General features: G+C 40.9%; 1 protein-coding gene across 4 annotated transcripts in view; it reads left to right on the top strand.

Moving 5' to 3' along the window:
• PPARG (peroxisome proliferator activated receptor gamma) overlaps positions 1–21,820 on the top strand; it is a 110,926-nt gene extending 89,106 nt beyond the window's left edge. For all 4 annotated transcript variants that reach the window (XM_077452118.1, XM_077452117.1, XM_077452116.1 and 1 more), the window contains 3 exons: positions 7,271–7,470; positions 9,059–9,512; positions 21,102–21,820. In XM_077452118.1, the coding sequence (XP_077308244.1) occupies positions 7,271–7,470; positions 9,059–9,512; positions 21,102–21,349 (902 nt within the window). In that variant the 3' untranslated portion in view covers positions 21,350–21,820. The remainder of the gene's footprint in view (positions 1–7,270; positions 7,471–9,058; positions 9,513–21,101) is intronic.
• Positions 21,821–24,301: the final 2,481 nt, after the last annotated feature.

Raw genomic sequence — 24,301 nt, 5'->3', positions numbered from 1 at the left:
CAAGCACTGATATTGCTTGTTTGCTTTTGCTGCTCATTTAAGCGATGAAATCACCAGAACGCTAATCGCTGTGACCAATTCATGAAGAGCGTGCTGATAATTTAGCACTAATTTGCTATTAATGTGTTTCCTTAACATCCCTGTAGATCAGTATTGACTACATAAATAGCCTCATAAAAATGTTGAGTTTCCAAAGAAAATACCAAATAAAAAAAGTCTGATTTTGACTTTGACAGTAAGGATATACTTAAACATTTGTGGATAACAGACTCACCGATTCCCTGTGTTTTCATTGTCAAATGACTATTTATTAGATTATTTATGGACAAAAAATGGACAAATACTGCAGCTGCTGACTTTTAATAATTGGACACTTACCTGTCCCAGGATCCAGTGATGCGGGGGAACGAAGCCCCCCCCCCCCCCTCGTTCCCCGCTCCACTCGCGGCACCGGCATTCTTACTGTGGGCACCCGGCTGTGGCTTGACAGCCGGGCACCCGCTGCGCATGCGCGAGCGGTGCCACACGCCGCGATACGGCGCAGTCCTCTGGGACACGTGGCAGGTCCCATATGACTGTGCGCTGCCAAGGGGAAGTGATGTCACCAGCCCGGGCAATGAAGGAGGCAGACTACGAGGGACCCCCTAGCAACAGGCATTTAGAGGTGAGTAATTTGTTTTGTTTTTTCCAATAATTTTTTTTTTATATTCATTTTAGGCTATTTTTTTTTTTTTTGGTGGCAACACCACTTTAAAGTGGTTATAAAGCCTCAAGGATTTTTACCTTATTGCTTTTGTGCTGCAGGATCCTCCCAGCCTCCCGTCTGAGCCCGATTCGATCCAGTGATATGCACAAGAGCAGCTCTCGCTGCTGTCTACTTCCTCATTGGGCAGATTGATAGCAGTGGAGCCATTGGCTGTCATTCAAATGCTGTGATGTGGGAGCAGGGGGCAGGCCAAGTCAATAGACTCAGACAGGGCGGGTCGAGAGCGAGCCCGAACGGATGTCTCCATGGAAAGCCACTTACACAGGGGGGTACTGGCCAAAGAGGTGGGGCAGTTGTGTGTGTATAACATGTTTATTATTTTAATTTAAAAAAGATGAAGGTTTAATGTTACTGTAAACCAGTGGCATCCCGTAATGCAGGGCGTCCCCCCTATCCATGCGTCCAGCCCCCTAATCTACCTGCAGGGTGCCAGGCACATGGATTCCAATGGGGTTTTTGTTTTTTTAAAGCATGTGATTAGAGCCAGGGCTTGGGGCGCAGATCACACCCAGTTGTGTGTTGTGTATTCCTTCCTAATTCTCCTCCCAGCCAATCAGGAAGCGGGTCCAGAGACCCATTACTCATTTGGCCGAAAGGAGAAGCGATCCTATTGACTGCCTAGGAGGAGGAGGGAGGAGACGCACAGCGGAAACAGCTGTGATGCCAAGGAGGAGGAGACGCAGGGGAAGCCTTACAGTTGGTCTTAATGACCCCTACTTTTGTTATTTATGAAAGGGAAGTCACTATTTTTTAATTTGATGCAGCAATTAAAAAATATTAAAGAGGAAGTAAACCCTTCCAAACAACTTGGACCTACAGGTAAGCCTAGATTAAGGCTTACCTGTAGGTCCAAGCAATATCTCCTAAACCTATATGGTTTAGGAGATATTTGCCCGAAAATGGGCACCGCTGTCTACGGCGCATGCGCCGTAGACAGCGGCGCGCAGGCGCACTAAATGCGGCAAATCCATGAATGGATTTGCCAAATTTGTCGACTCCCGTGCGCATGCGCGGGAGTGACGTCATCGCGGCTTCGCCGAGTGGCAGCAGCGGAGCTGCGAGACGCGACTCCCGTGCGCATGCGCGGGAGTGACGTCATCGCGGCTTCGCCGCTGTGATTCGTCGGAGCTGCGAGACGCCACCAGCAACATGGATGCGGCGGACTACAGGGATCAGCGGCGACTTCGCTGGCTCCTGTGTCAGGTAAGTGACACATAATGAGCTACTATGCGATGCATAGTAGTCCATTATGCTTTACCTTTGCAGGGAAAAAAAGAGGAAGTAAACCCATCAGGGTTTACTTCCTCTTTAAGAACTACCTGAATCTGCCATATGTGTCTGTAAAGCTAGCAAAACAGGTGGTAGACATTTTTTAATCTTGCGCAGGCGATTTTAAAGGGCCATACCCCCAGAAAAGACTAATGATGCTAAGGCTTTATTGAATTCCCCAACTATTTGAAAATTTGCCACAGCTAGACTGAAGTGGATAGATCCTCTAATTATCTAAATGGGAATATGTGTACATAAATATTTCAGCCAGCGCTTGCATTAAGTATCAAAGGATTTTTTACAAATTCACTTGTTCCAGTAATAAATCAGATGCTTGCTAATAGTTCATGCTCCTATTCCAGAAGCCTATATTCCAAACAAAACATTACAAAAATTCATACTATAATGGCAAAGTCAGTGGAACTATGTTCTCAGACCAGACATTCAGTAATTAGAAAATGCCAGGGTTCATTGTAGATGATAACAAATATTGCACAGTAATGAAAATGTCATTGAGTTCATTACGCTATAATGATTATTCACCACTAGGGGGCTCACAGTAAGTTGTTTGGAAAAATCCCTTGGAAATCAGTTCTGGGGTTTTATTGGATGGCTGTCCTGATGGGTGTTTATTAATATTTGGTTTCAGTTTCAGGAATAATTTGCAATATGTGACTTACTTATACAAATTGAAAATGCTAGGAAGCATGTGATCTGATGAGAAAAACAATTAGAATTTAGATATTTTGTGAATTTGCTACTAATACATATAATGGTGATTGTACTGAACTGAAACAAGTAAAACGCATTCATGTTTTAGTTATTGTGATTAGTAATAGACATGTGCACTACCAAAAATTTAGTTTAGTTTTCGTTTCATTCATTTTTTATTTTTTTGTTTTTGTTTATCGGATTATTTGTTACGATTGTCATTTGTTACTTCGGATCATTCGTTACTTTGGATGCATTGGTATTTGTTCTGTTCCATTCATTTAGATGCAGCATTCATTCCTTTGAATAATTTGGAACTTCGGATGCATTTGTATTCATTCTGTTACATTCATTTAGATGCAGCATTCATTACTTTGGATAATTTGTAACTTCAGATGCATTCGTATTCGTTTTGAACACTAATGCCTTGTACTCACGGTTGGACATTCAGACAACAAAATCCATTGGATTTTTTCAGACGGATTTTGTGCCAAATTTGTCTTGCATACACACGGTCGGACAAAGTTGTTGGAAAATCTGATCGTTCGGAGCGAGGTGACATTTGTTACCTACGACGGGACTACGTAGAGGCTAGTAGCCAATAGCTCTGGTCTCGTAATTTAACCTGAGCATGCGTGGCACTTTGTCCGTCGGAATTCTCTACAAACGATCGGAAAAAGTCAGATCGGATTTTGTTGTTGGAATCCGGCTCTCAAACTTTTTCCGTCTGGATTTCCGACGGAAAAAGTCCGTTAGAACCCACACACGATCGGATTTTCCGACAACATAATCCGATTGGACGTTTTCCGTCGGAAAATCCGACCGCGTGTACAGGGCATAACATTTACTTTAGCCAAATTTGAAAAGAAATTCCAATAAAAATGTAAATCTGATTTATCCCAAATTAGCTGCTATGGCACAAAGACCTGGATAGAAGAATTACTGACTTCAGCTATTTTACCCATAATTTAATAGTTTATAATAATAAAATACCAATAATAAAAAAACTTTAATAATAGTTAATAATTGAATTATAATAGAAAATACTAAAAAACAAAATTATCCGAATGTAATCGATTCATTAAACTTGTAGGTTGAATAATTTTTCGTTCAGTCGAATTTTTGTATTTTCCAATTTTCGTTGTTTTGGATTTTCGTTGTTTGGGATTTCCGTTCTTTTGGATTTTCGTTCTTTCGGATTTTTGTTCTTTCGGATTTTTGTTCTTTCTGACAGCTAATTTTCATATGCATTTGTCAAAAGAGTATTTCATTCATTGAAGAATGAACGAAAATGCTAAATTTAATCCGAAAACAAATTGGTAATGAACTAATGTCTAGTTAGTAACACTAGATTTGATATTATGATGGCCTTTCTTAAAGCTATGTTTACAATTATGGTTCGTGGATGAGCTGCAAGGCAGCTGGATGGGGGCATACACATGCCAGAGCTGTAATGCTTTGCTTTGTGGTGCACTCAAGTGGACAGTTAACAGTTAACAGTTATGTCAAGAAAAGCTGACTGTTGGAGCATCAAAGATTTATAGGAAATCTGGGAAGGACCCAGCCCACAATATAATATCATTTAAGTGAACTGGCTTTTTAACCTACAAGGGCAACCCTTGTCAACTATGGTTCTGGGGAAACCCTAGGTTCCTCAAGTTCTTTGAGCAATAAGCAATTACCGCCTCTCAGATAATTAACCACTTGCAACAATGATCTTTTTTTTAATCTGTAAGGGAAGATTTTTCCCACTGACCACAACTATAAAGAGCATTCTTCCCAATGATCATCACACTAATTTATCATGAGCTGTAGGTATAGTATCTATTAGTATGGGTTCTCTGAGACCAGAGCATTATTTCAAGGGTTCCCCCATGTTAAAAAAGGGCTGTACTAAGATGTGACTCCTTCAATGTCCAGCAAAACCTGAAAAAGATTGTGTTGTACCCATAATTTAGAATATTCAGAAGGCTAATGGATAGACTATAGAAATCAAATGATTTTTTTTTCTTAAAGGCCAGAGCTAACAACCTATTTTTTGTGCAATTTTCTTCTAAGGGCAGATGTGGAAAGTGCCCTTGTTCACGAAACCCATGTAAGAGTCTCTGCTGGCAGCGGTCCTAGGTTTTAGGAAAATAGGCTTGTTTTCCACTGTGGGTATTGCAAAATAAACAACACATGCTCAAATGACCAATAAATCATAAGATACTTCTTGAAATCGCTTTTCCTCAGACTGGCAATTTATGATGTTGCAGAGGGTAATGTTTCCTGTTGCCTAACTACAGCAGTAAGCATTGTTCAGATTTATTTTATGTTTATTTTAGTTCAAGCAAACAATCTAATTAGATTTTTTTTTTGTCAATCCTGAAATCTTTTGGTTATTGTATTATTACAAATCTATTGGAAATTTTAAATTCTGAAATTCAGCAGAGAGCTATAAGGGAACTTGTTATGAGAAAATATGAAGGCTGTCCTTTCTTTCATTAAATGCCAGTTGCCTGGTTGTCATGCTGATGCTCATTCTTCAATAATGTAAGTTACTGATTTAAAGTTCAACTCCTCTACATTTGAAAATTGTCCCTTGCAGAGGGGCTGCACCCACACTGCAAGGGTTACCTGCTTGTTTAGTCTAGGGAAGAGGAGAAGCACTTTACCTTACTTGATCTTCTGCTCCACTAGCAGATGGTGGCCCCCCATGCTCAGGCGATGGACTGTCCCTTGGCATCATCATATGAAATGTAGGGTTATGGACCCAGTGTTGGTCTTGATGATGACAGGACATTAGACAAGGGAAAAGAGACTGTGGGGACCAGTCTAGCAACATAGAGGAGCAGAGGATCAGGCATATAGGTCTTCTTTTCTTTGTGACCTAGACCTAAACGAGGAATCCATCTTTGCAGTGCAGGTGCAGCTCCTCTGCAAGAGAAATGTTTAAGTTTCCCGGCCTTGGATATTAAAACAAGTAGGCAGATCAGAACGTCTCACTTTTTCCTGACATTCCTGATCAATTTACTGAAGTTCATTGTTTAAGAAAGTACCGTATTTTTCGGACTATAAGGCGCACCGGATTATAAGGCGCACTAGCAACGACCGGCTGATAAAATGGATATTTCCATATATAAGGCGCATCGGACTATAAGGCGCACCGGATTATAAGGCGCACTAGCAACGACCGGCTGATAAAATGGATATTTCCATATATATAAGGCGCATCGGACTATAAGGCGCACGGTCGATTTTGTGAGAAAATTTAGGCTTTTACGTGCGCCTTATAGTCCGAAGGTTAACGTCAAGAGACTTGATCTGTGACTCCATGCGTGCCCATCTGACAGATACTGTTAACAAAGCACTCCAGCGATGTCAACAGGTCATATATAAGGCGCACCGGATTATAAGGCGCACGGTCGTTTTTGGGAGAAAATTTAGGCTTTTACGTGCGCCTTATAGTCCGAAAAATACGGTATATAAGCTTCAGTTTAACTGCCAAGAAGATACATTTTAAGAAGGAGGTCAGTAATCTAACAGTTTGAAACAAAAAGAAAAACTTTTTTTGCCCTCATGAGACAATTTGTTTTCTGAAATACAGAGAAATTATCAATTTTTGTTTATATGACTTAATTTGCAAATATATAAGGAAATCATCCATGTTATGCTGAAATAATCCAGGTGTAAATATGAAGTATTCATTTCAGAATATACATTTAAATCCGCTGCCATAGGATAGGTTTAGCTTAAAGGTTCATTTAAAGTGCTTTTTCCATGCATGAGCAAAGCACAAATTCACTTGAATGCTCTATTCACACTTGTGTATTGTGGTACAATGCCTGTTGCTGAAATGCATGGCAAAGCATAACATGTGCCAATTATTGTGAACAGAATCCCACCACAATATACTAAGTTCAGAGCAAAAGTAGCTCAAAGCATCTCAAAAGCAACTTGAAGCAGCTTAGCTATAGCCTGAAGAAGTTCCGTAGTAGCTCATGGGAACTTAGACGCAGCCTAAAGCAAGTCAAAAGCATACTGTATTCAACTTGCATCTGAGTCTGAAACCCTTGTACTCAAGCCCTTACCAAGATATTAAAACATCTTACTGAAGTTCTTTACAGTCTTCTTTGCCTGCTCACAATTGATCTTGTTACTTTTTGTGATAGGCTATATAACATTCCAACCAGCACAAATATCTCAGTCATTTGGTTCCCTTATGGTCTGAGCTTTTAAATGTTTCACAACCTACAATTTTATATATCATATTCTTGTACAAAGTGCTGACTTTTACCTATTATCGGCTGCTTGACGCAATCATAAAACTTAAAGACAGAATCCATCAAAGTGTGTCTAGCTTGCAGTGCTCATTAAACATGCCTCTTGTTTATGGCACGCAATATTCCCCAAAATGACAAGCCTTCGTATCCACTGGGCTGCATTTACTGCATATTTTATGACAGCTCATTCGTGTTTTATCGCATCATGGCGACTCCTTTTATAATAATCTCGGCCCCAGTAACACAAAAATTCTTTTTGCAGCTATCAGGTTTGGACGGATGCCGCAGGCTGAGAAGGAGAAGCTCTTGGCTGAGATTTCCAGTGACATCGACCAGCTGAATCCGGAGTGCGCCGATCAACGGGTTTTGGCCAAGCACTTGTATGACTCATATCTCAAGTCCTTCCCTTTAACAAAAGCCAAGGCAAGGGCCATCTTGACAGGAAGGGCAACGGACAAATCAGTGAGTGGGCGTTATGTGTATAAATCATTAACTGGGATTGCATTTAAAACAATTGTATTTTGTGCTTGCATTATATATAGGTCTATGGAAGGTCAACTTCCTTTTGTAAGTGCTGCACACATCTTGGCAAATCCAGATTCATAAAGTCATCTGCAAGGGTTGACTATAGAGTGGAAAATGTTATGTAAAAAATAACAAAAATAAGTAATAAACTATTACAATATCTAATAACATCCAGTGTTTAATATTGGCAGCATGCCTAAGTTTACTTGCTTTACTACAAAAAAAGCTGCTATTTTCAAACATGTAATTTTCTGACAATTTGTGTGTGCCTGTTGACTGTTATCACAGTCTGTACCTTGTATTACATTGGAATAATATTAAATGAACTAATATAAACTTGCCATGGATCAATAGGAGTTACAGTATGTTAGCATTATCTTAATACATAATTAATGTCAGTATAAATAACCTAATTTGCCACAAATAGAAAACACTTTTCAAATGGAGGAAGTTCTAGAAACTTGCGATTCTTCGATGCTGGCTGCAACCCCATTGGAGAGATTTGCCTTCTCTATTTGTCAGGATGCCAACTGTCCCGGGGACAGACAGTGATGAGAAATGGAAAACAAAAAACAGCTTTTGAGAGATTTCCACGCACTTCCTGTTGCGTTTTCAGAACATGAGGTGAAGGAACATCTTACCAATGGGAAACAGCAGCATGTTTGGCTATAGATATACTTTAAAGTTAAGTTTATTTTAAGGTAAATATTAAAGTGAACCTTTAAGCAAAATATTGGGATGGCCATTTTAAACCTTTTTTGGAGATGACCAGGTATGGAGATAAGAAAAACCAGAAGTATCTGCATAGTAGGTCAGTGGCCCAAGGTACTGAACTAAAAGGTAGATGACTGGCTGGTATATTAACATTTTGCTTCAGAACTTTGAATCACTGGCCAGTTGTGCAGATTAGGCCTTCTGACTCTTATTTGCCTTCCGGATTTGCTAGTTTGTTCTGTTTAAATTATTTAAGCTGGCTATACACTATATAGAGCTGATAGACAAATCTTCTTCTGTAGTGTTTGTATTCTGACAGATGGTCAGAATACCAGAATAGCAGGCAAAAATCTTTCATCCGACTCTAAGAATGTCGGGCCCGAGAGGGCTATCAACTAATTGAATTTTGTCCGGTTCATCAAGAAATTTGAACAGTGTATGGCCAGCTTACAGCTATTGGGTCAGTATTATTAGGAAGGGGCATATTGTTCTTAGTGAGTTGACCAAATCATAGGCTTACATTTTGAGAAGAGCAGTAAAGGACAACTACTGTGTAGACCTGCACAGGAAGCATACCCTGAACATGTAACAAGCTAATATGGCTACCTTCATGTACCTTTTTACATATGCAGGTATACACATTTACAAACCGGTATATTTTAAAAAAATGAAATACTTAAATTCCCTTTTGGAGGACTTTTACTAGTGTTTTTTTTTTTTTAGTTATTAGCAGTGAGGGAAGTTATATAAGTAGTGTATAAGTCTATATTGTAAAAGTATGTATTTTAATAGCATGTATCTCTTTCCTTAGCCTGTGGTAATCTATGATATGAATTCTCTGATGATGGGAGAGGATCAAATCAAATATCAATACTCCCTGTCACCCTATATGGAGCAAAACAAGGAAGTTGCCATTCGCATTTTTCAGAGGTGTCAGTCTCGTTCTGTAGAAGCTGTGCGGGAGATCACTGAATTTGCCAAAAACATCCCGGGATTTGTCAGCCTGGACCTGAACGACCAAGTAACTCTCTTGAAGTATGGTGTCCATGAGATCATATTTACAATGCTGGCCTCTCTCATGAATAAAGATGGCGTTCTCATTGCTGATGGACAAGGCTTCATGACTCGGGAGTTTCTCAAGAGCTTAAGGAAACCCTTTTCTGGTTTTATGGAACCCAAGTTTGAATTTGCCATTAGGTTTAATGCACTAGAACTGGACGACAGTGACCTAGCCATCTTCATAGCTGTCATCATACTTAGTGGAGGTAAGATGTTCTCTGTGCTGAACACCAAATTAGTTGTATTTCTAATGGAGGCACAACTGTTTTTATTCATTTGTTTGCCATGATGCTGTATTGAAATGATCAATGTATGTGATAAGAGATAACTTTTTAAAGGGGTTTCCGTTTTAAAAGGACATCTCCCATCGGCTTCATAAGTCAGTATATAGCGCCCATTCTCAACAAAGGTTCTGTGGCACCTTAGGATTCCTTTTAGAGGTTGCTGGGACCTCCATCCTAATGGTGCCTACGTACTGCTAAGGCCAATGTCAGTCTGCATACTGCTAAGGTCAATGTCAAATTTCCATTTTGTTTTTGAGATAGGTTAACACTAACAATAAGGGATGGATTCTTCCCATTGACCTTTAATGTAACAGGCATAATTGGGATGAATTCCAGCCTGGTGCTTTCTTGAATGTGGCTAGTGTTGGGGCACTTTGAAGATTTCGGGATCAGAATGCAGCAGATATCAAATCAGTTCCAACCTCAAGAAGCAAAAAACTCTAATAAAAAATAAAAGAAAATGTTTTTGTTTTTTCCCCAGAGTTTGCAGCTTTGCAATTCAGTTCCCATATTGGTTTGTGGAAGACATTATGGGCTCAGTAGGCAATCTTGTTGCTTCCCCTTTCACATTCCATCAGCCTTCTTTAAAGTGGATCTAGAAACAAGAATGTCATATATTGTATCCTATTGATCCTGGCTGTATTTGTTTTTTGTTTTGTTTTTCTTCATTTTCATCTGGTGATCCATCCAGTAGCACACTTCCTGTCCTAGGGTGACAGTGCTTAGTCAATATATTATATCTGTCAAGTGGCAATGTTTGCTAGGACAGCAAATGTTTTAGAATTGAAAAACATCTCTTTTCACCTTTTATAATGTGTACTTGTGTGGGGAAGGTGGGTACACAGGAAGTTTCAAGCTCACACTCATGGGATTTGTGGCAGGATCAACTAGTATTTTTCTGAACTTGCAGTAAATGTACATACAGTATCTCACAAAAGTGAGTATACCCTTCACATTTTTGTGAATATTTTATTACATCTGTGAGTGTACAGCTTATATAACAGTTTACATTTTCTGTCCCCTAAAAATAACACAACACACAGCCATTAATGTCTAAACCCCTGGCAACAAAAGTGAGTACACCCCTAAGTCAAAATGTCCAAACTGAGCCCAAAGTGTCAATATTTTGTGTGGCCACCATTATTTCCCAGCACTGCTTTAACCCTCTTGGGCATGGAGTTCACCAGAGCTTCACAGGTTGCCACTGGAGTCCTCTCCCATTCCTCCATGATGACATCACGGAGCTGGTGGATGTTAGAGACCTTGCGCTCTTCCCCCTTCCGTTTGAGGATGTCCCACAGATGCTCAATAGGGTTTAAGTCTGGAGACATGCTTTGCCAGTCCATCACCTTTACCTTCAGCTTCTTTAGCAAGGCAGTGGTCGTCTTGGAGGTGTGTTTGGGGTCGTTATCATGTTGGAATACTGCCCTGTGGCCCAGTCTCCATAGGGAGGGGATCATGCTCTGATTCAGTATGTCAAGTGCATGTTGGCATTTATGGTTCCCTCAATGAACTGTAGCTCCCCAGTGCCAGCAGCACTCATGCAGCCCCAGACCATGACACTCACACCACCATGCTTGACTATAGGCAAGACACACTTGTCTTTGTACTCCTCACCTGGTTGCCGCCACACACGCTTGACACCATCTCAACCAAATACGTATATCTTTGTCTCATCAGACCACAGGACATGGTTCCAGTAATCCATGTCCTTAATCTGCTTGTCTTCTGCAAACTGTTTGTGGGCATTCTTGTGCATCATCTTTACTAGAGGCTTTCTTCTGGGAAGACAGCCATGCAGACCAATTTGATGCAGTGTGTGGCGTATGGTCTGAGCACTGACAGGCTGACCCCCCACACCTTTAACCTCTGCAGCAATGCTGGCAGTACTCATACGTCTATTTCCCAAAGACAACCTCTGCATATGACGCTGCGCACGTGCTCTCAACTTCTTTGGTCGACCATGGTGAGGCCTGTTCTGAGTGGAATCTGTCCTGTTAAACCGCTGTAGGGTCTTTGCCACCATGCTGCATCTCAGTTTCAGGGTCTTGGCAATCTTCTTATAGCCTAGGCCATCTTTATGTAGAGCAACAATTCTTTTTTTCTGAGCTTCAGAGAATTCTTTTCCATGAGGTGCCATGTTACACTTCCAGTATAAGAGACTAAGAGCGATAACACCAAATGTAACACACCTGCTCCTAATGCACACCTGAGACCTTGTAACACTAAGGAGTCACATGACACCGGTGAGGGAAAATGGCTAATTGGTCCCAATTTGGACATTTTTACTCAGGGGTGTACTCACTTTTGTTGCCAACAGTTTAGACATTAATGGCTGTGTGTTTAGTTATTTTGAGGGGAAATTTACACTGTTATACAAGCTGTACATTCACTACTTTACAGTGTTGTCACATGAAAAGATATAATAAAATTTTTACAAAAATGTGAAGGGTGTACTCACTTTTGTGAGATACTGTATGCTGAAAAAGTAAGCTAATGCAGCCACAACATGTAAGTATTGGTCAGCTGCAATAGTTTACATTTTTGTTTTTGGGTCAGTGACTTAGAAAGTACTGGAACCAGAGATTCTCCATGTCAGCCAGGCAACTATGATTTTCAGAAGGTCAAAAGCAAAGGCCCATGTTTCTCTCAATTGATGAATTTTCTTTAGAAAGGATAACAAATTTGGCCTTATTTTGTCCTCCCTGATATTCATGAGAGATAAACTGCAGAATTCCAGAATAAATTTGATCTTTTTACATATTCATTAGGAACTTATATTGAGCAAGAGATGTGTTTATTAAGAAACCGTATACACAAAGAGCTTAAATAGCATAGCATCACATGAACACAGAAGCCTGGTTAGCCATTAATAACATGATTATCATAGCATATTATCAACCTTTCATCCAGGACTAAATTACTTGAGAAGGAATAGCTGGTTATATAAGCGAAAAGGCTCCTGCAAGAATATCCAATGTCCATTTCTTTTATACAGTAACAGGAACATCATTCATAAACAGTAGACAGACATGCATTCTCGATACAACCTCCAAACAGACCTCTGTTGTACTCTGTTGACTTCATTAATGTACACACTTGCATCAGTGCTGGGACAAGGCCATTTGGTGCCCAGGACAAAGATGGCAAACTACACCCCCCTGCCCCCCCCCCCCCCAACCCCATTTTTAAGAAAGAATCAGTCATTTCAAAACAAGAATATACTTATTATTATTATATTAAGGGGCACTCTGATGGGCAAATTGTATGTTAAGGGACATCCTGATGGGCACATTTTATATTAAGGGGCACTCTGATGGCCACAACAAAACATGCCCCTTAACGTAAAATCTGCCTATCAGAGTGCTCCTTAATACAAAATGTGCCCATCAGTGTTGCTCTTAAAATAAAATATGCCCATCAGCGTGCCCCTCAACATAAAATAAGGGTCACGCGGATAAGCACCTTTTATGTTAAGGGGCACTCTGATGGGCACATTTTATTTTAAGGGGCACGCTGATGGGTATATTTTAATGTGCACACTGATAGGCACATTTTATGTTAAGGGACACACCAAAATGTGTCCATCAGTGTTCCCCTTAAGAAAATATGCCCATCAGTGTGCACATTAAAAATATACCCATCAGCATGCCCCTTAAAATAAAATGTGTCCTTCAGAGTGCCCCTTAACATAAAAAAAAGTGCCCATCAGCTTGACCTTTAACAAAATATTCCCAGCAGTGTGCACAATAAAAATATTCCCATTAGTGATCACTGGTTAGCATGTGGCCGACGTACCTTGAATGCAGGAGGGCACAACTGAAATACCAAAGGGGCGGAAGCTGCGAGATATGGAGAGCCAGGACCCGGGAACCATGAATAGCAGGGGGGCGAGGTGCGGGGTGTGCATGTGATGTCACGCCCCTACTCGCAGTCTGTGAGTGTGAGCTGGTCTTCTGTCAACTCCGAGACCTGTGGTAAGGAGCAGGGGACGGCCGCATGCATGCAGTGTCACTGGTTGCTGGGGAAACCCGCGGTCCCAGCAAACTAGTGACAGCTGTTTTAGAGGGACACTTCACTGTGCCCCCCCAATAAATTGTACCACCCAGTGTTTCTTCCCCTTCTGCCCCCCCCCCCCCCCCGTACCGGCTCTGACTTGCATTGCCCACATATCTATGAATTGGACAGACACCCTTATCTTATAATTGTCTTGGGAGAATAAGGTCAGCCATAGATGGTTTGAATTTCGAATGGTTCAGCAGGAATCGGCTGAGACTCGAACCATGTATGGACAAGTTGAATGTATCAAGTTGATCGATCGATCAACTTGGGTGCAACCAGCCTGCTGGATTTTACATGCGATTACTGTCTTCACTCCCACCGATCCATTGTAAGCCACCCCCCCCCCCCCCCCCCCCGATAGAATACAATGGATCAGTGAGAGGGATTTCTCTATCGAAACTGTCTGTGTTGATGGGGCAATCATGTGAATTTCTTTGCTACGTGTATGGCCTGCCTGACATGGGTCAGCTCTGTTCAGTCTTTCCCCTAGCACGATTGGTCTAAACAGGTCTACTGTAGTCAGTAGGTAATTGGAACTCCCATTCCATTTGAAGGTTTAGCACCTCTGTCAAGCTTGTATTGCTGCCTCTGTCCCCATTGAGATTTACTCTGTTTGTCCTAGGGACCACTGTATCTGGTGCATAAAGTAAGGTGAAAAACAAACTATTATGCCCTGTACACACGGTCGGACTTTCCGACGGAAAATGTGTGATGGGATCGTGTTGTCAGAAAATCTGATCGTGTGTGGGCTCCATATGACTTTTTCCGACACAAAGTTTGAGAGCAGGATCTAAAATTTTCTGCCAACAAAATCTGATTGTTTAAATTTCGATCGTGTGTAGACAATTCCAACAGACAAAGTGCCACGCATGCTCAGAATAAATTACGAGACAAAAGCTATTGGCTACTTGACTGTTTATAGTCCCGTCGTACGTGTTTTACGTCACCGTGTTCAGAATGATCAGATTTTCCCGACAACTTTGTGCGATCGTGTGTATGCAAGACAAGTTTGGGCCAAAATCCGTCAGAAAAAATTAGATGGATTTTGTCGTCGGAAAGTCAGACCGCGTGTACAGGGCATAACAGTTGTCACTGTAATATAATGTGAGGGAATATCTCCCAGTGGGCACACATATTGAAATTTGGAGATTCTCCTTGCTTTCCAGATTGCAACTACTTTTTCTTGTAGTACAGGATGTGACAGTACATATATCAGTTGTGGTACTAACAGATACATAATACCCACCCCATCTAGGGCTGGAGTTCTACTGTAAAGATTGTTGCTTGATAAAGTCAAAACTGGCAGGATCAAGTGACTGTCATCTAACCTGTATGGCTTGTTTCCCATTACCTGCTGATCTTGGCGATCTTTGCTAGGGTGACAATGCTCACTCACCATACTGTATTTTTGAGGAGCAATGTTGCCACTGTAGGACAGGGCTACAGAAATCCTCCCTTCTCCTCTTCTCTATAACATAGCAGGAAGTGTTCTGTAGTTCACCAAACTGGGAACAATGTAACTGATAAGAGTGTAGCAGAGCCATGGAGCACAGGAAGGTATCAGCTTACTATATTAATTGGCAGGATCAACAGATATTTTTGTAAATATTGAACAGCTACAATAAGATATATGCAAACATTTTCAATAGTATTTTTAACAGACCAAAAGGGACCAAATAAGAGAAGTCCATTGTAGGGTTTACATACACTCTACCAGACACAGGTGAAAAGATATTCTATCTGCTTCTCTACTTTCCTGGTGCTTTGGCTTTGTCACTAGTACTAGGCAGGACTTGTGCCATTGCGCTTAGCTACATTCAGATTTTAGAAGAGTTGGCATGATCGTTAGGCAGAGAAAGCAGATTGGTTAAAGTGTAACCGTCCAGTAAACGTGAGATTAAAGCCATGTCATCTGAGGATAAGTTTACTGTGCTAATTTCTTTATAGTTGTAGACTATATAAATGCAGCAGGTTCAAACCAGGTCTAGATGTAGATTATGGACTCATGCAATAAACTCTTTCTTGTTCCGTACTATAAAATACAATCTTGTATTGTTTCACATTAATCTCATTAATGTATATATTTAGTTTGTTAAAGCCTTTAGATTTTAAAAATAATCTGTCATAAATACACACATGACACCCTCTTAAATGGGGCCCATCATTCTGCAAGTAATGTAATGAAATGTAAATTCACATTGTGCACACATGGTATTGCATATGTCTTGGTGTCAATGAGCTCATATAGTTTGTCCTTCTTTTTCACACTAAAGTCCCAAGCACACTGGGCATTTAGCCCCGATGCATGGAGCTCTAGTCTTTAACTGTGAGCAGAGGGCACATGCCCATTGCAGGCAGCCTGCCAAACTCTATTAGAAGGCTACAGCTGCTGCAATGGGACAGGGCTTGATGATGCACCCAACAAGAGGAATGTTTAGGCCGGTAGGTGCCCAGGGCCAAATGTCCAGAGTGCAAGCAATCTGAATTCCAGGAAATGGTCCTTGGGCTCATACTGTCCTAAATGTATTGCAAGTACCAAGTACCGCTACCAAGCCCTGTCCAGCTCCAGTATCTGCCAAGCATTAGTAAGAGATTCCATCAGGCAAAAATTCCTTTTCTAGTTTGGGGAATAGTCATTGTACTGTATATCAGGGAGGATAATCTCCCCAGCAGGAAGACCAACAGAAAAAAAAAAAAACTGTCCGACACATGACAGTTCACGAAAAAAGGATTTCCATGATTTTTTATAAGGCTCTGTCAAAACCAGCGCATTTCTCTTCCATATATCTCCTCTATTCCTTTTCTGGTAACAAAATTTTGGATTTCCTACCACTTTCTGTCCTGGGACAATCAGGGTGGATGATGTCCCTAGCAGGAAGAAAAAAATAAAAAACTTGGCCAACACATGACAATGCATGGAAGAGGATTTCCAATAGTTTTTATAAGGCTGTATCAACACCTGGGCATTTCTCTTCCATGCGTCTTGGAAGAAATTAGAGGTGATTTTTAATTTAAATTTTTTTGGTGCAAAAAAATTCATTTTTGCCCACATAGAAGCAAAAAATAAATAAAAATAAAATAAAAATACACTACAGATGCACAAGTGTTAACCTAGGGCTAGGCTAAACAAGAAGCTTTGTCTTTAAATACACTTTAATCACTTTCCCAGTGACAACAGGAACAAATATAGCAATAAAAAGTAGACAGAGACTGCAACTCTATAAGTGTGATGCCTTGTACACACGGTCGGACATTCCGACAAAAAAATCCATCAATTTTTTCAGACGGATTTTGTACCAAACTTGTCTTGCATACACACGGTCGGACAAAGTTGTCGGAAAATCCAGTAGTTCGGAACGAGGTGACGTTCGTTGTGTATGACGGGACTACGTAGAGGCTAGTAGCCAATAGCTTTGGTCTTGTAATTTAATCTGAGCATGAGTGGCACTTTGTCTGTAGGAATACAAACGATCAGAAAAAGTCAGATCGGATTTTGTTGTCGGAAAATTTTAGATCCAGCTCTCAAACTTTTTACGTCGGGATTTCCGACGGAAAAAGTCCGATAGAACCCACACACGATCGGATTTTCTGACAACATAATCCGATCGGACCTTTTCCATTGGGCATTACTGTCACCACCTCTGTTTCAGGAAGGCCAGCACATCTTATGTCTGCTCATATACAGTATGTGCTTTAAATTGAGGACACAAGATTGACCAATTAAATCCAATATCCAGACAGAATAATTTTTCCTCTTAGGAGCATCCCCCTTATCATAAAAAGCACATATCTAAACCAAAAATTTAATATACTATATATCAGCTTGACGGTACTTCGATGTAGTGGTTTACATAGGTTTTATTTTTTTAGAATTTTTTTTTTTACCTGGTATTTCTGCCAGTACAACATCTCCTGTCCTAGGGTGTCGGCATTCACTCCCTGTGCTGTATCTATGGAAGTGCAGTGTTGTCACTGTAGAGCAGGAAGTGTGGTAGTACTACAAGCACCTTCCTCTCGCCTCAACTCCCTAATAAATTGAAGAGGTGTTCTGTAGTCCACATAGAGCTGGCAACAATGCTAGCTGATAACAGTAAGCAGAAGTGCAAAGCAGAGGAAGTTGTCGGCTCAAAACATTTCTGGCAGGATCATCAGGTATTTTTGCACTCACTAAACAGCTATAACAAAACATATCAAAATTATTTTATTTCGTTTTTTTATTTAGTTATTCAAAATTGTATATATGATATATTTAGCTAAACAAAAGATAGCTAATGGTTATGGTTTACATACACTTTTAGGCTTTTGTGGATGTGGGTGATAGGAAGACTATTTAACTATGGCCATTAGTCCCCTTTTTCATTAAGGACAAGCACACTGTGCTTCATTGGTGAAGTTTACTGAACTGAAGAATTTATAAGATGTTTGCTAACAATGACCTCAATGAGTATGCCAGGTCCAATACATGAAATGGGAAAGTAGGCATGCCACGTCCAGTTGTATTAAGTTTTGTCAGTTCTGCAAAGACTCATTAATCAATATAGCAGTGTCTGATATATTAATATTTATGGAATGTGAAAGAAGCTTCTGCTACAGCTAAACCATTTTTTTATCATTCATTTAAAACATCAACTGTATTATTTTTTTTAAAGGAAATTTTTTATTGGTTTTCCATAAACAAGACAAATCAAGTGTACAGCATAAAGGACATATAACAATTAATATACAATTGCAATACATTCAAATACCAGCCAGTCATATATATCATCGCATACCATTCTATCGTAAAAGCCTAACGACCATACATATATAGCGCCATCTTAATTTTCAACAGTATTCATGTCTACATTTATAAGTTATTAATCAATTGCTTTGGTAGGCTGTCATTTCAACCATATGCAAAAATTTTACAAAAAGGTCTGGATGGCCGCACACCAATGAAAAACATTTTATTTATTGTTATAATAAATCCATGCAGCAAGGATAAAACCACTGACGCATTTCACACTGTTATAGCAGGTGTTTATTCATGAGCATATTGTTACATATTAAGCCGCACCCACGCCTGGAGAGGGGAGAGATCATTAAGAAGTAGACACCTGGAGCAGGTTCTTCTTTTTGTTTCTGTCATTCCAACCAGGGGGAACCAAAGTTTTTTTTTCTTTTTAATTTCTGGGGGCATCCTTGAGCTTTGCACATTCATTTATGCATAGGGATAACTAGTCTAAGCCATTGGTTAACTAGTCTAAGCCATTGAGTTAGAGTGGAAGGAACCCATGACTTCCACTGGACTGCTATGTTTCCTAGCATAAAAAAATAACAATCGTAGAAGAAGCTTTTTATAATTAGATAAGTCAGAGCCCTCTTAATACCCCAATAAACATCTAGAGGGGTTGCATATATTGGGCAGCTGGAGGGTGGAATTTATAAAGTCAGTGGCTGCAGACCAGAAGGTACACATGACTGGGCATTCCTAAACCATATAATAGAACGTGCCATTGTCAGAAGGACATTTGGAGCAAAAAGGAGAGGAAAGTAAATAAGATATATGGGGACTGTATTGTTAAATGAATGCGCCAATCTTGAAGCAAACTGATGAGGCAGCTAAAGAACTGAAAATCAAAATTTTCACAAACTTATATGTTGATACTTTTATTTGTGCGGTTATAAAGTGCTTTTCTATATCATTCTATGCACAACTTAGTAAAATATAATCTGTTAAAGTGGTTGTAAACCCCGCTTGGTCGTTTTTACCTACAGGTAAGCCTATAATAATGCCGTGTACACACGACCGGACTTTTTGACGGACTAGGTCCGATGGTCTTCCCGACAGACTTTCGGGAGAGGTCCGACAGACTTTCTGAACGAAACGGACTTGGCCACACACGACCGAACTAAGTCAGTTTGAAAGTCCCTTCGTTTTGAACGTGATAACGTAAACAGAACTAAACAAGGAAGTTCAATAGCCAGTAGCCAATAGCTGCCTTTGCGTCATATTTGGTCAGTTGGACTAGCACACAGACGAACGGTTTTCCCGATTTTTAGTCCGTCAGATAGATTTGAAACATGTTTTATTTCTAGGTCCGTCTGACTTTTGGGGAAAAAAAAGTCAGCTGGAGCCCACACACGATCGAACTCTCTGACGGATTCTGGTCCGTCAGACCAAGTCTGCCAGAAAGTCAGATCGTGCGTACGCAGCATTAGGCTTACCTGTAGGTAAAATGAATATCTCCTAAACGTGCACTGTTTAGGAGCTATTCACCCTGCATTTAGCCAGTGACATCACTGGCGCATGTGCTCTTAAGGTCCGGCATACCTTGAAAAAACCTTTAGAGCTTCGTGCTGGAACAGAGGGCTCCCATGTGCATGCGCAAGAGTGATGTCTTGGAGACTCCGGCCAATCACATAGCTGGAGCTTGCGAACCCAGAAGAATCATGTCAGCCTTCTCAGCGATGACTTTACAGCGCTAGAGGGCTAGGTTCCAAAGGAAGTATTTTATAATGTGCTAGTGTGAGATGCATACTAGTACATTATGCCATTGCCCTGCAGGTTTTTTTTTTTTTTTTAAACATCCATGGTTTACAACCGCTTTAAGATATGTTTACAGCATCAGGCAGCTGTTGTATGGTGGATTAGACATGTTACTTACAGATCCTAAAATTATGAGCATATAACATTAACAGCTGTTAGAGATGCCATAAATTCTCATACACTACCTATTTCTGTCAATCCCTGCAAACACTATAAAAGCAACATTATACAATAAATGGGTTGTTAAGATTTTCTTGCTGGGCTAACCAAGGATAGGCACATATGGATGATATACAAAAAAACTCTTTATTGCTTGTAAATAGCTTTTGCTTATTAGGCTTCTAACACAGCACTGGGCTTGGACTGTCAGTCTGGCAACACTGGCATTGGCTTGAAATGTTTTTAAAGTAGCACTCAAAAATACCAAGATAAAAATAACAGCCCATTGAAAGAAAAAATAACAAAGCCCGCTATTGTTGCAATAGTCACCTTCAATCTTGAGACTGATCCCATAGTACTTTTTGCTGGAACTAGATGTCTTCAGCCTGGTGGGGTCAGCATTATTCATTCTGTAGCCTCCTCAGCCTGTGACTGAACAGTGAAAGAAGAAGTAGCACAATGATGAGTTTATTTCTGTGTTATGCTACTTTCTCTTCAGCATGCTTCTTGTCAGCACACGATTTGATTGGCTCCTTGAACTGCTTCTTCCTCTCACATGCCAGCCTTGCTATAAAGGGAGAGCAAGAGGCTGATACATTATGAAATTCTGGTACATACACTGGGTGAAAAAAATATTATTTATTGATACTGTAATTACAGAGCTGCATTAATTTGTGTCTTTCATATCTGCCTACAGTTCAACCATAATGGGACATTTTGAAATTGTTGTTCTTCAATTCTCTATGTTTATTTTTTTCCAGATCGTCCTGGATTGTTAAATGTGAAGCCCATAGAAGACATTCAGGATACAATGCTACAAGCGCTGGAGCTACAACTTAAGATAAACCACCCAGACTCCTCTCAGCTCTTTGCTAAACTTCTCCAAAAGATGACGGACCTTAGGCAAGTGGTGACAGAGCATGTTCAGCATTTGCAGGTTATAAGGAAAACAGAGGCCGAGATGAGCCTTCATCCACTATTGCAAGAAATCTACAAGGACTTGTACTGAACATCTGACAATACCTTCATGACTTCATTCAGCGTTCATCGCTAACATCTGCAACGGCTCTACAGAATTGTGTGTAGATTCTTCACTCAAACTTATTCTAGAGTTAAGAGACCGTGTAGAAATATGATTAACATCTAAAGAGAGCAACAAGGTCTTCCATGGAATCAACCTTTGAATCTGCAAGAGAAGCACAAGGACTTGTAATGATCTCCTTCTTCCACAAGAGATCTACAAAGACTTGTACCAACTCACATCTACAAGAGGCCTGCCAGTACCTGTACGGAACTAACCTTTTTTCTAATTATGTATTTTTACAATTTGCACTATTTTTATGAGGGAAAACAGTAAAAACATTACTGTGACAAAGCCTTAAAAGACACAAAGCTTTCATATAACTGGTCTATTTTATGCAACTGGTTTATAAAACATATGTACAATTACCTTTTAATATTAAAATGTGTTATAAAAGGATATGTGTGATGGATTGATATTCATTTGTGACACTATACTTTATATGGTAAATGGCACAGAATAGAGCTTCCCTGAATTGTTCCCCACATTCTTTCATTAACATTTTTTACAATGGCAGACATTTTTTTTTTACAGATTACCAATATTTTGTCATTGCATAGATACATAATACAGAATGCTAATATCAAAACATTACCAGCAGTGCTCAGCCACCCAATAGCCTTTATAATTACCAATGTGAAGAAAGACTTTTAGTTGGCAGTGGCACCCCTTCTGCAAAATTGTCCAAATATATCATATATTGGCGAAGTGACTCTAAAGGGAAAAAACATTTTCTATTGATTTTGGTTAGAGTAGGGATGGGGTTAGAATCTTTGACTCTGCTTGCATTGATTAAGACCCCTTTCACACCAGGGCGTTTTGCAGGAGCGTTAGAAATAGCGCCTGCAATCCGCCCTAAAAAAGCTGCACCATTGTCTGTAGTGTGAAAGCCCGAGGGAAAAGTCCTGCCAGCAGCTTCTTTGGAGCGGTGAAGGAGTGGTGTGTTTACCGCTCCTCCACCGCTGCTCCCCATTGAGATCAATGGGGCAGCCTTGTAATACCGCCGGCAAAATGCCGCTATTGTGGTGTATTGCTGGCGGTTTTAACCCTTTCTCGCCTGCTAGCGGGGATAAAAGCGCCCCGCTAGCAGCCGAAATGCGCCGCAAATCTGTCCGTAAAACGCCGCTAAAAATGGCAGCGTTTTACCGCCCACGCTATGGGCAAAGTGGTGTGAAAGAGGTCTTATAAAAGACCGTTTTTGCCAGACCAAGCTTTTAGTATTCTTTGAGGAGGTCATCTATAATTTGGATAAAGGAAGCCTTTGGATGTAGTGTATCTAAATTTCGCTATGGAATTTGATACAGTACCCCATTAACACTTAATTTACAAATTGAGGTTCTTTGACATTGATGATATTGTATGTACTTTTATAGAAAACTGGTTGCAGGGTGAGTCCAGAGGGTGGTGATTAACCTCTTCACCGCCTGCCGTCAAATGACGACTGGGTGACGCGGCTCTCATTCTGGGTGGACGTCATATGATGGCCCTCCAGAATGACTGCTCTTGCGCGCCCCCATGGGCGCACAGCGTGGTGATCACAGCCGCGCTGTGTTGCCAGGACACGGCGCTACCCCGATCTGTGTAAAGTGAGCTGCGGCTCTTTAATCATGTGATCAGCTGTGTCTAATCACAGCCGGTCACATGTAAACACAGAGATGTCAGTAATTGGCGCTCCTCGCCTCACACTGACAGAGTGTGAGAAGAGTGGCTCCTCACAGAGGACATGTATGTGCCCTAATTACAATAAGGTGCCAGCAATGCCACTGACAACAATCAGTGCCAACCAGTGCCCACAATTGGAACCAATCTGTGCCCACAAGTGCCAGCAATCAGTGTCCACAAGTGTCAGCAATCAGTGGTCATCAGTGATACCAGTCAGTGCTGCCCATCAATGCTCATCACTGCTGCCCATCAATGCCACCCATCAATGCCCATCCGTGCAGCCCATCCGTGCCACCTATCTGTGCCCACCAATGCCGCCTATCTCTGCCCACCAGTGCCGACTATCTGTGCCCAGTGCCCACCAGTGCCACCCATCAGTGCCGCCTATCAGTGCTCATAAGTGCGGCATATTCATACCTCCTCATCAGTGCCCATAAGTGCCACCTCATCAGTGCCACCTCATCAGTAACCCATCAGTGCTGCCTCATCAGTGCCCATCAGTGCTGCCTCATCAGTAGGCATCATTCCTGCCTCATCAGTGCCCATCAGTCCTGCTTCATCAGCGCCCATCAGTGGAGGAGAAAAATTACTTATTTACAAAATGTTTGGTCTTTTTATTTATTTTTTAGGGAAAAAAAACAAGAGTGATTAAATACTACCAAAAGAAAGCTCTATTTGTGTGAATAACATTATATAAATGTCACATAGTTACAGTGTAGCATGACCGCGCAATTGTCATTCAAAATGTGACAGCGCTGAAAGCTGAAAAATGGCCTGGGTAGGAAGGGGGTATAAGTGCCTGGTATTGAGGTGGTTAATGGCATATTTTTCTGAATGGTCTAAAGTTGCGAGCGGCATGCCCCAGGGCTCTGTTCTGGGACCAGTTCTGTTTAACATGTTCATAAACCATTTCAAGTTTGGATTAAATAGTTCCATCTCAGTGTTTGCTGATGATACAAAGCTAAGCAGGGCAATAACTTCACAACAGGGTATAGCAACTTTACTTACATTTGTAATATGGCAGGTGAGGTTTAACCCTTTCGCTGCCAAATCCGTGCATTGAAGCCACTGGGATTGTGTGTAAAACTGACAAGCAGACTCCTGCCTGTCAAGTGGAAGCATTCGGACAGCTGTGCTGCCGTCTGATTGTTTCCACACACCCCCCGATAATGCCGCACCTCTTCCATATATTCTGGGCTCCACATCTGCAGGCCCTGG

Source organism: Lithobates pipiens, unplaced genomic scaffold (genome assembly GCF_037356315.1).
Source record: "Lithobates pipiens isolate NorthernLeopardFrog02 unplaced genomic scaffold, aLitPip1_a1.2 Scaffold_23, whole genome shotgun sequence".
Taxonomy (NCBI): domain Eukaryota; kingdom Metazoa; phylum Chordata; class Amphibia; order Anura; family Ranidae; genus Lithobates; species Lithobates pipiens.
The sequence above is the reverse complement of the archived record's forward strand: the minus strand, read 5'-3'. Positions and strand labels throughout refer to the sequence as shown.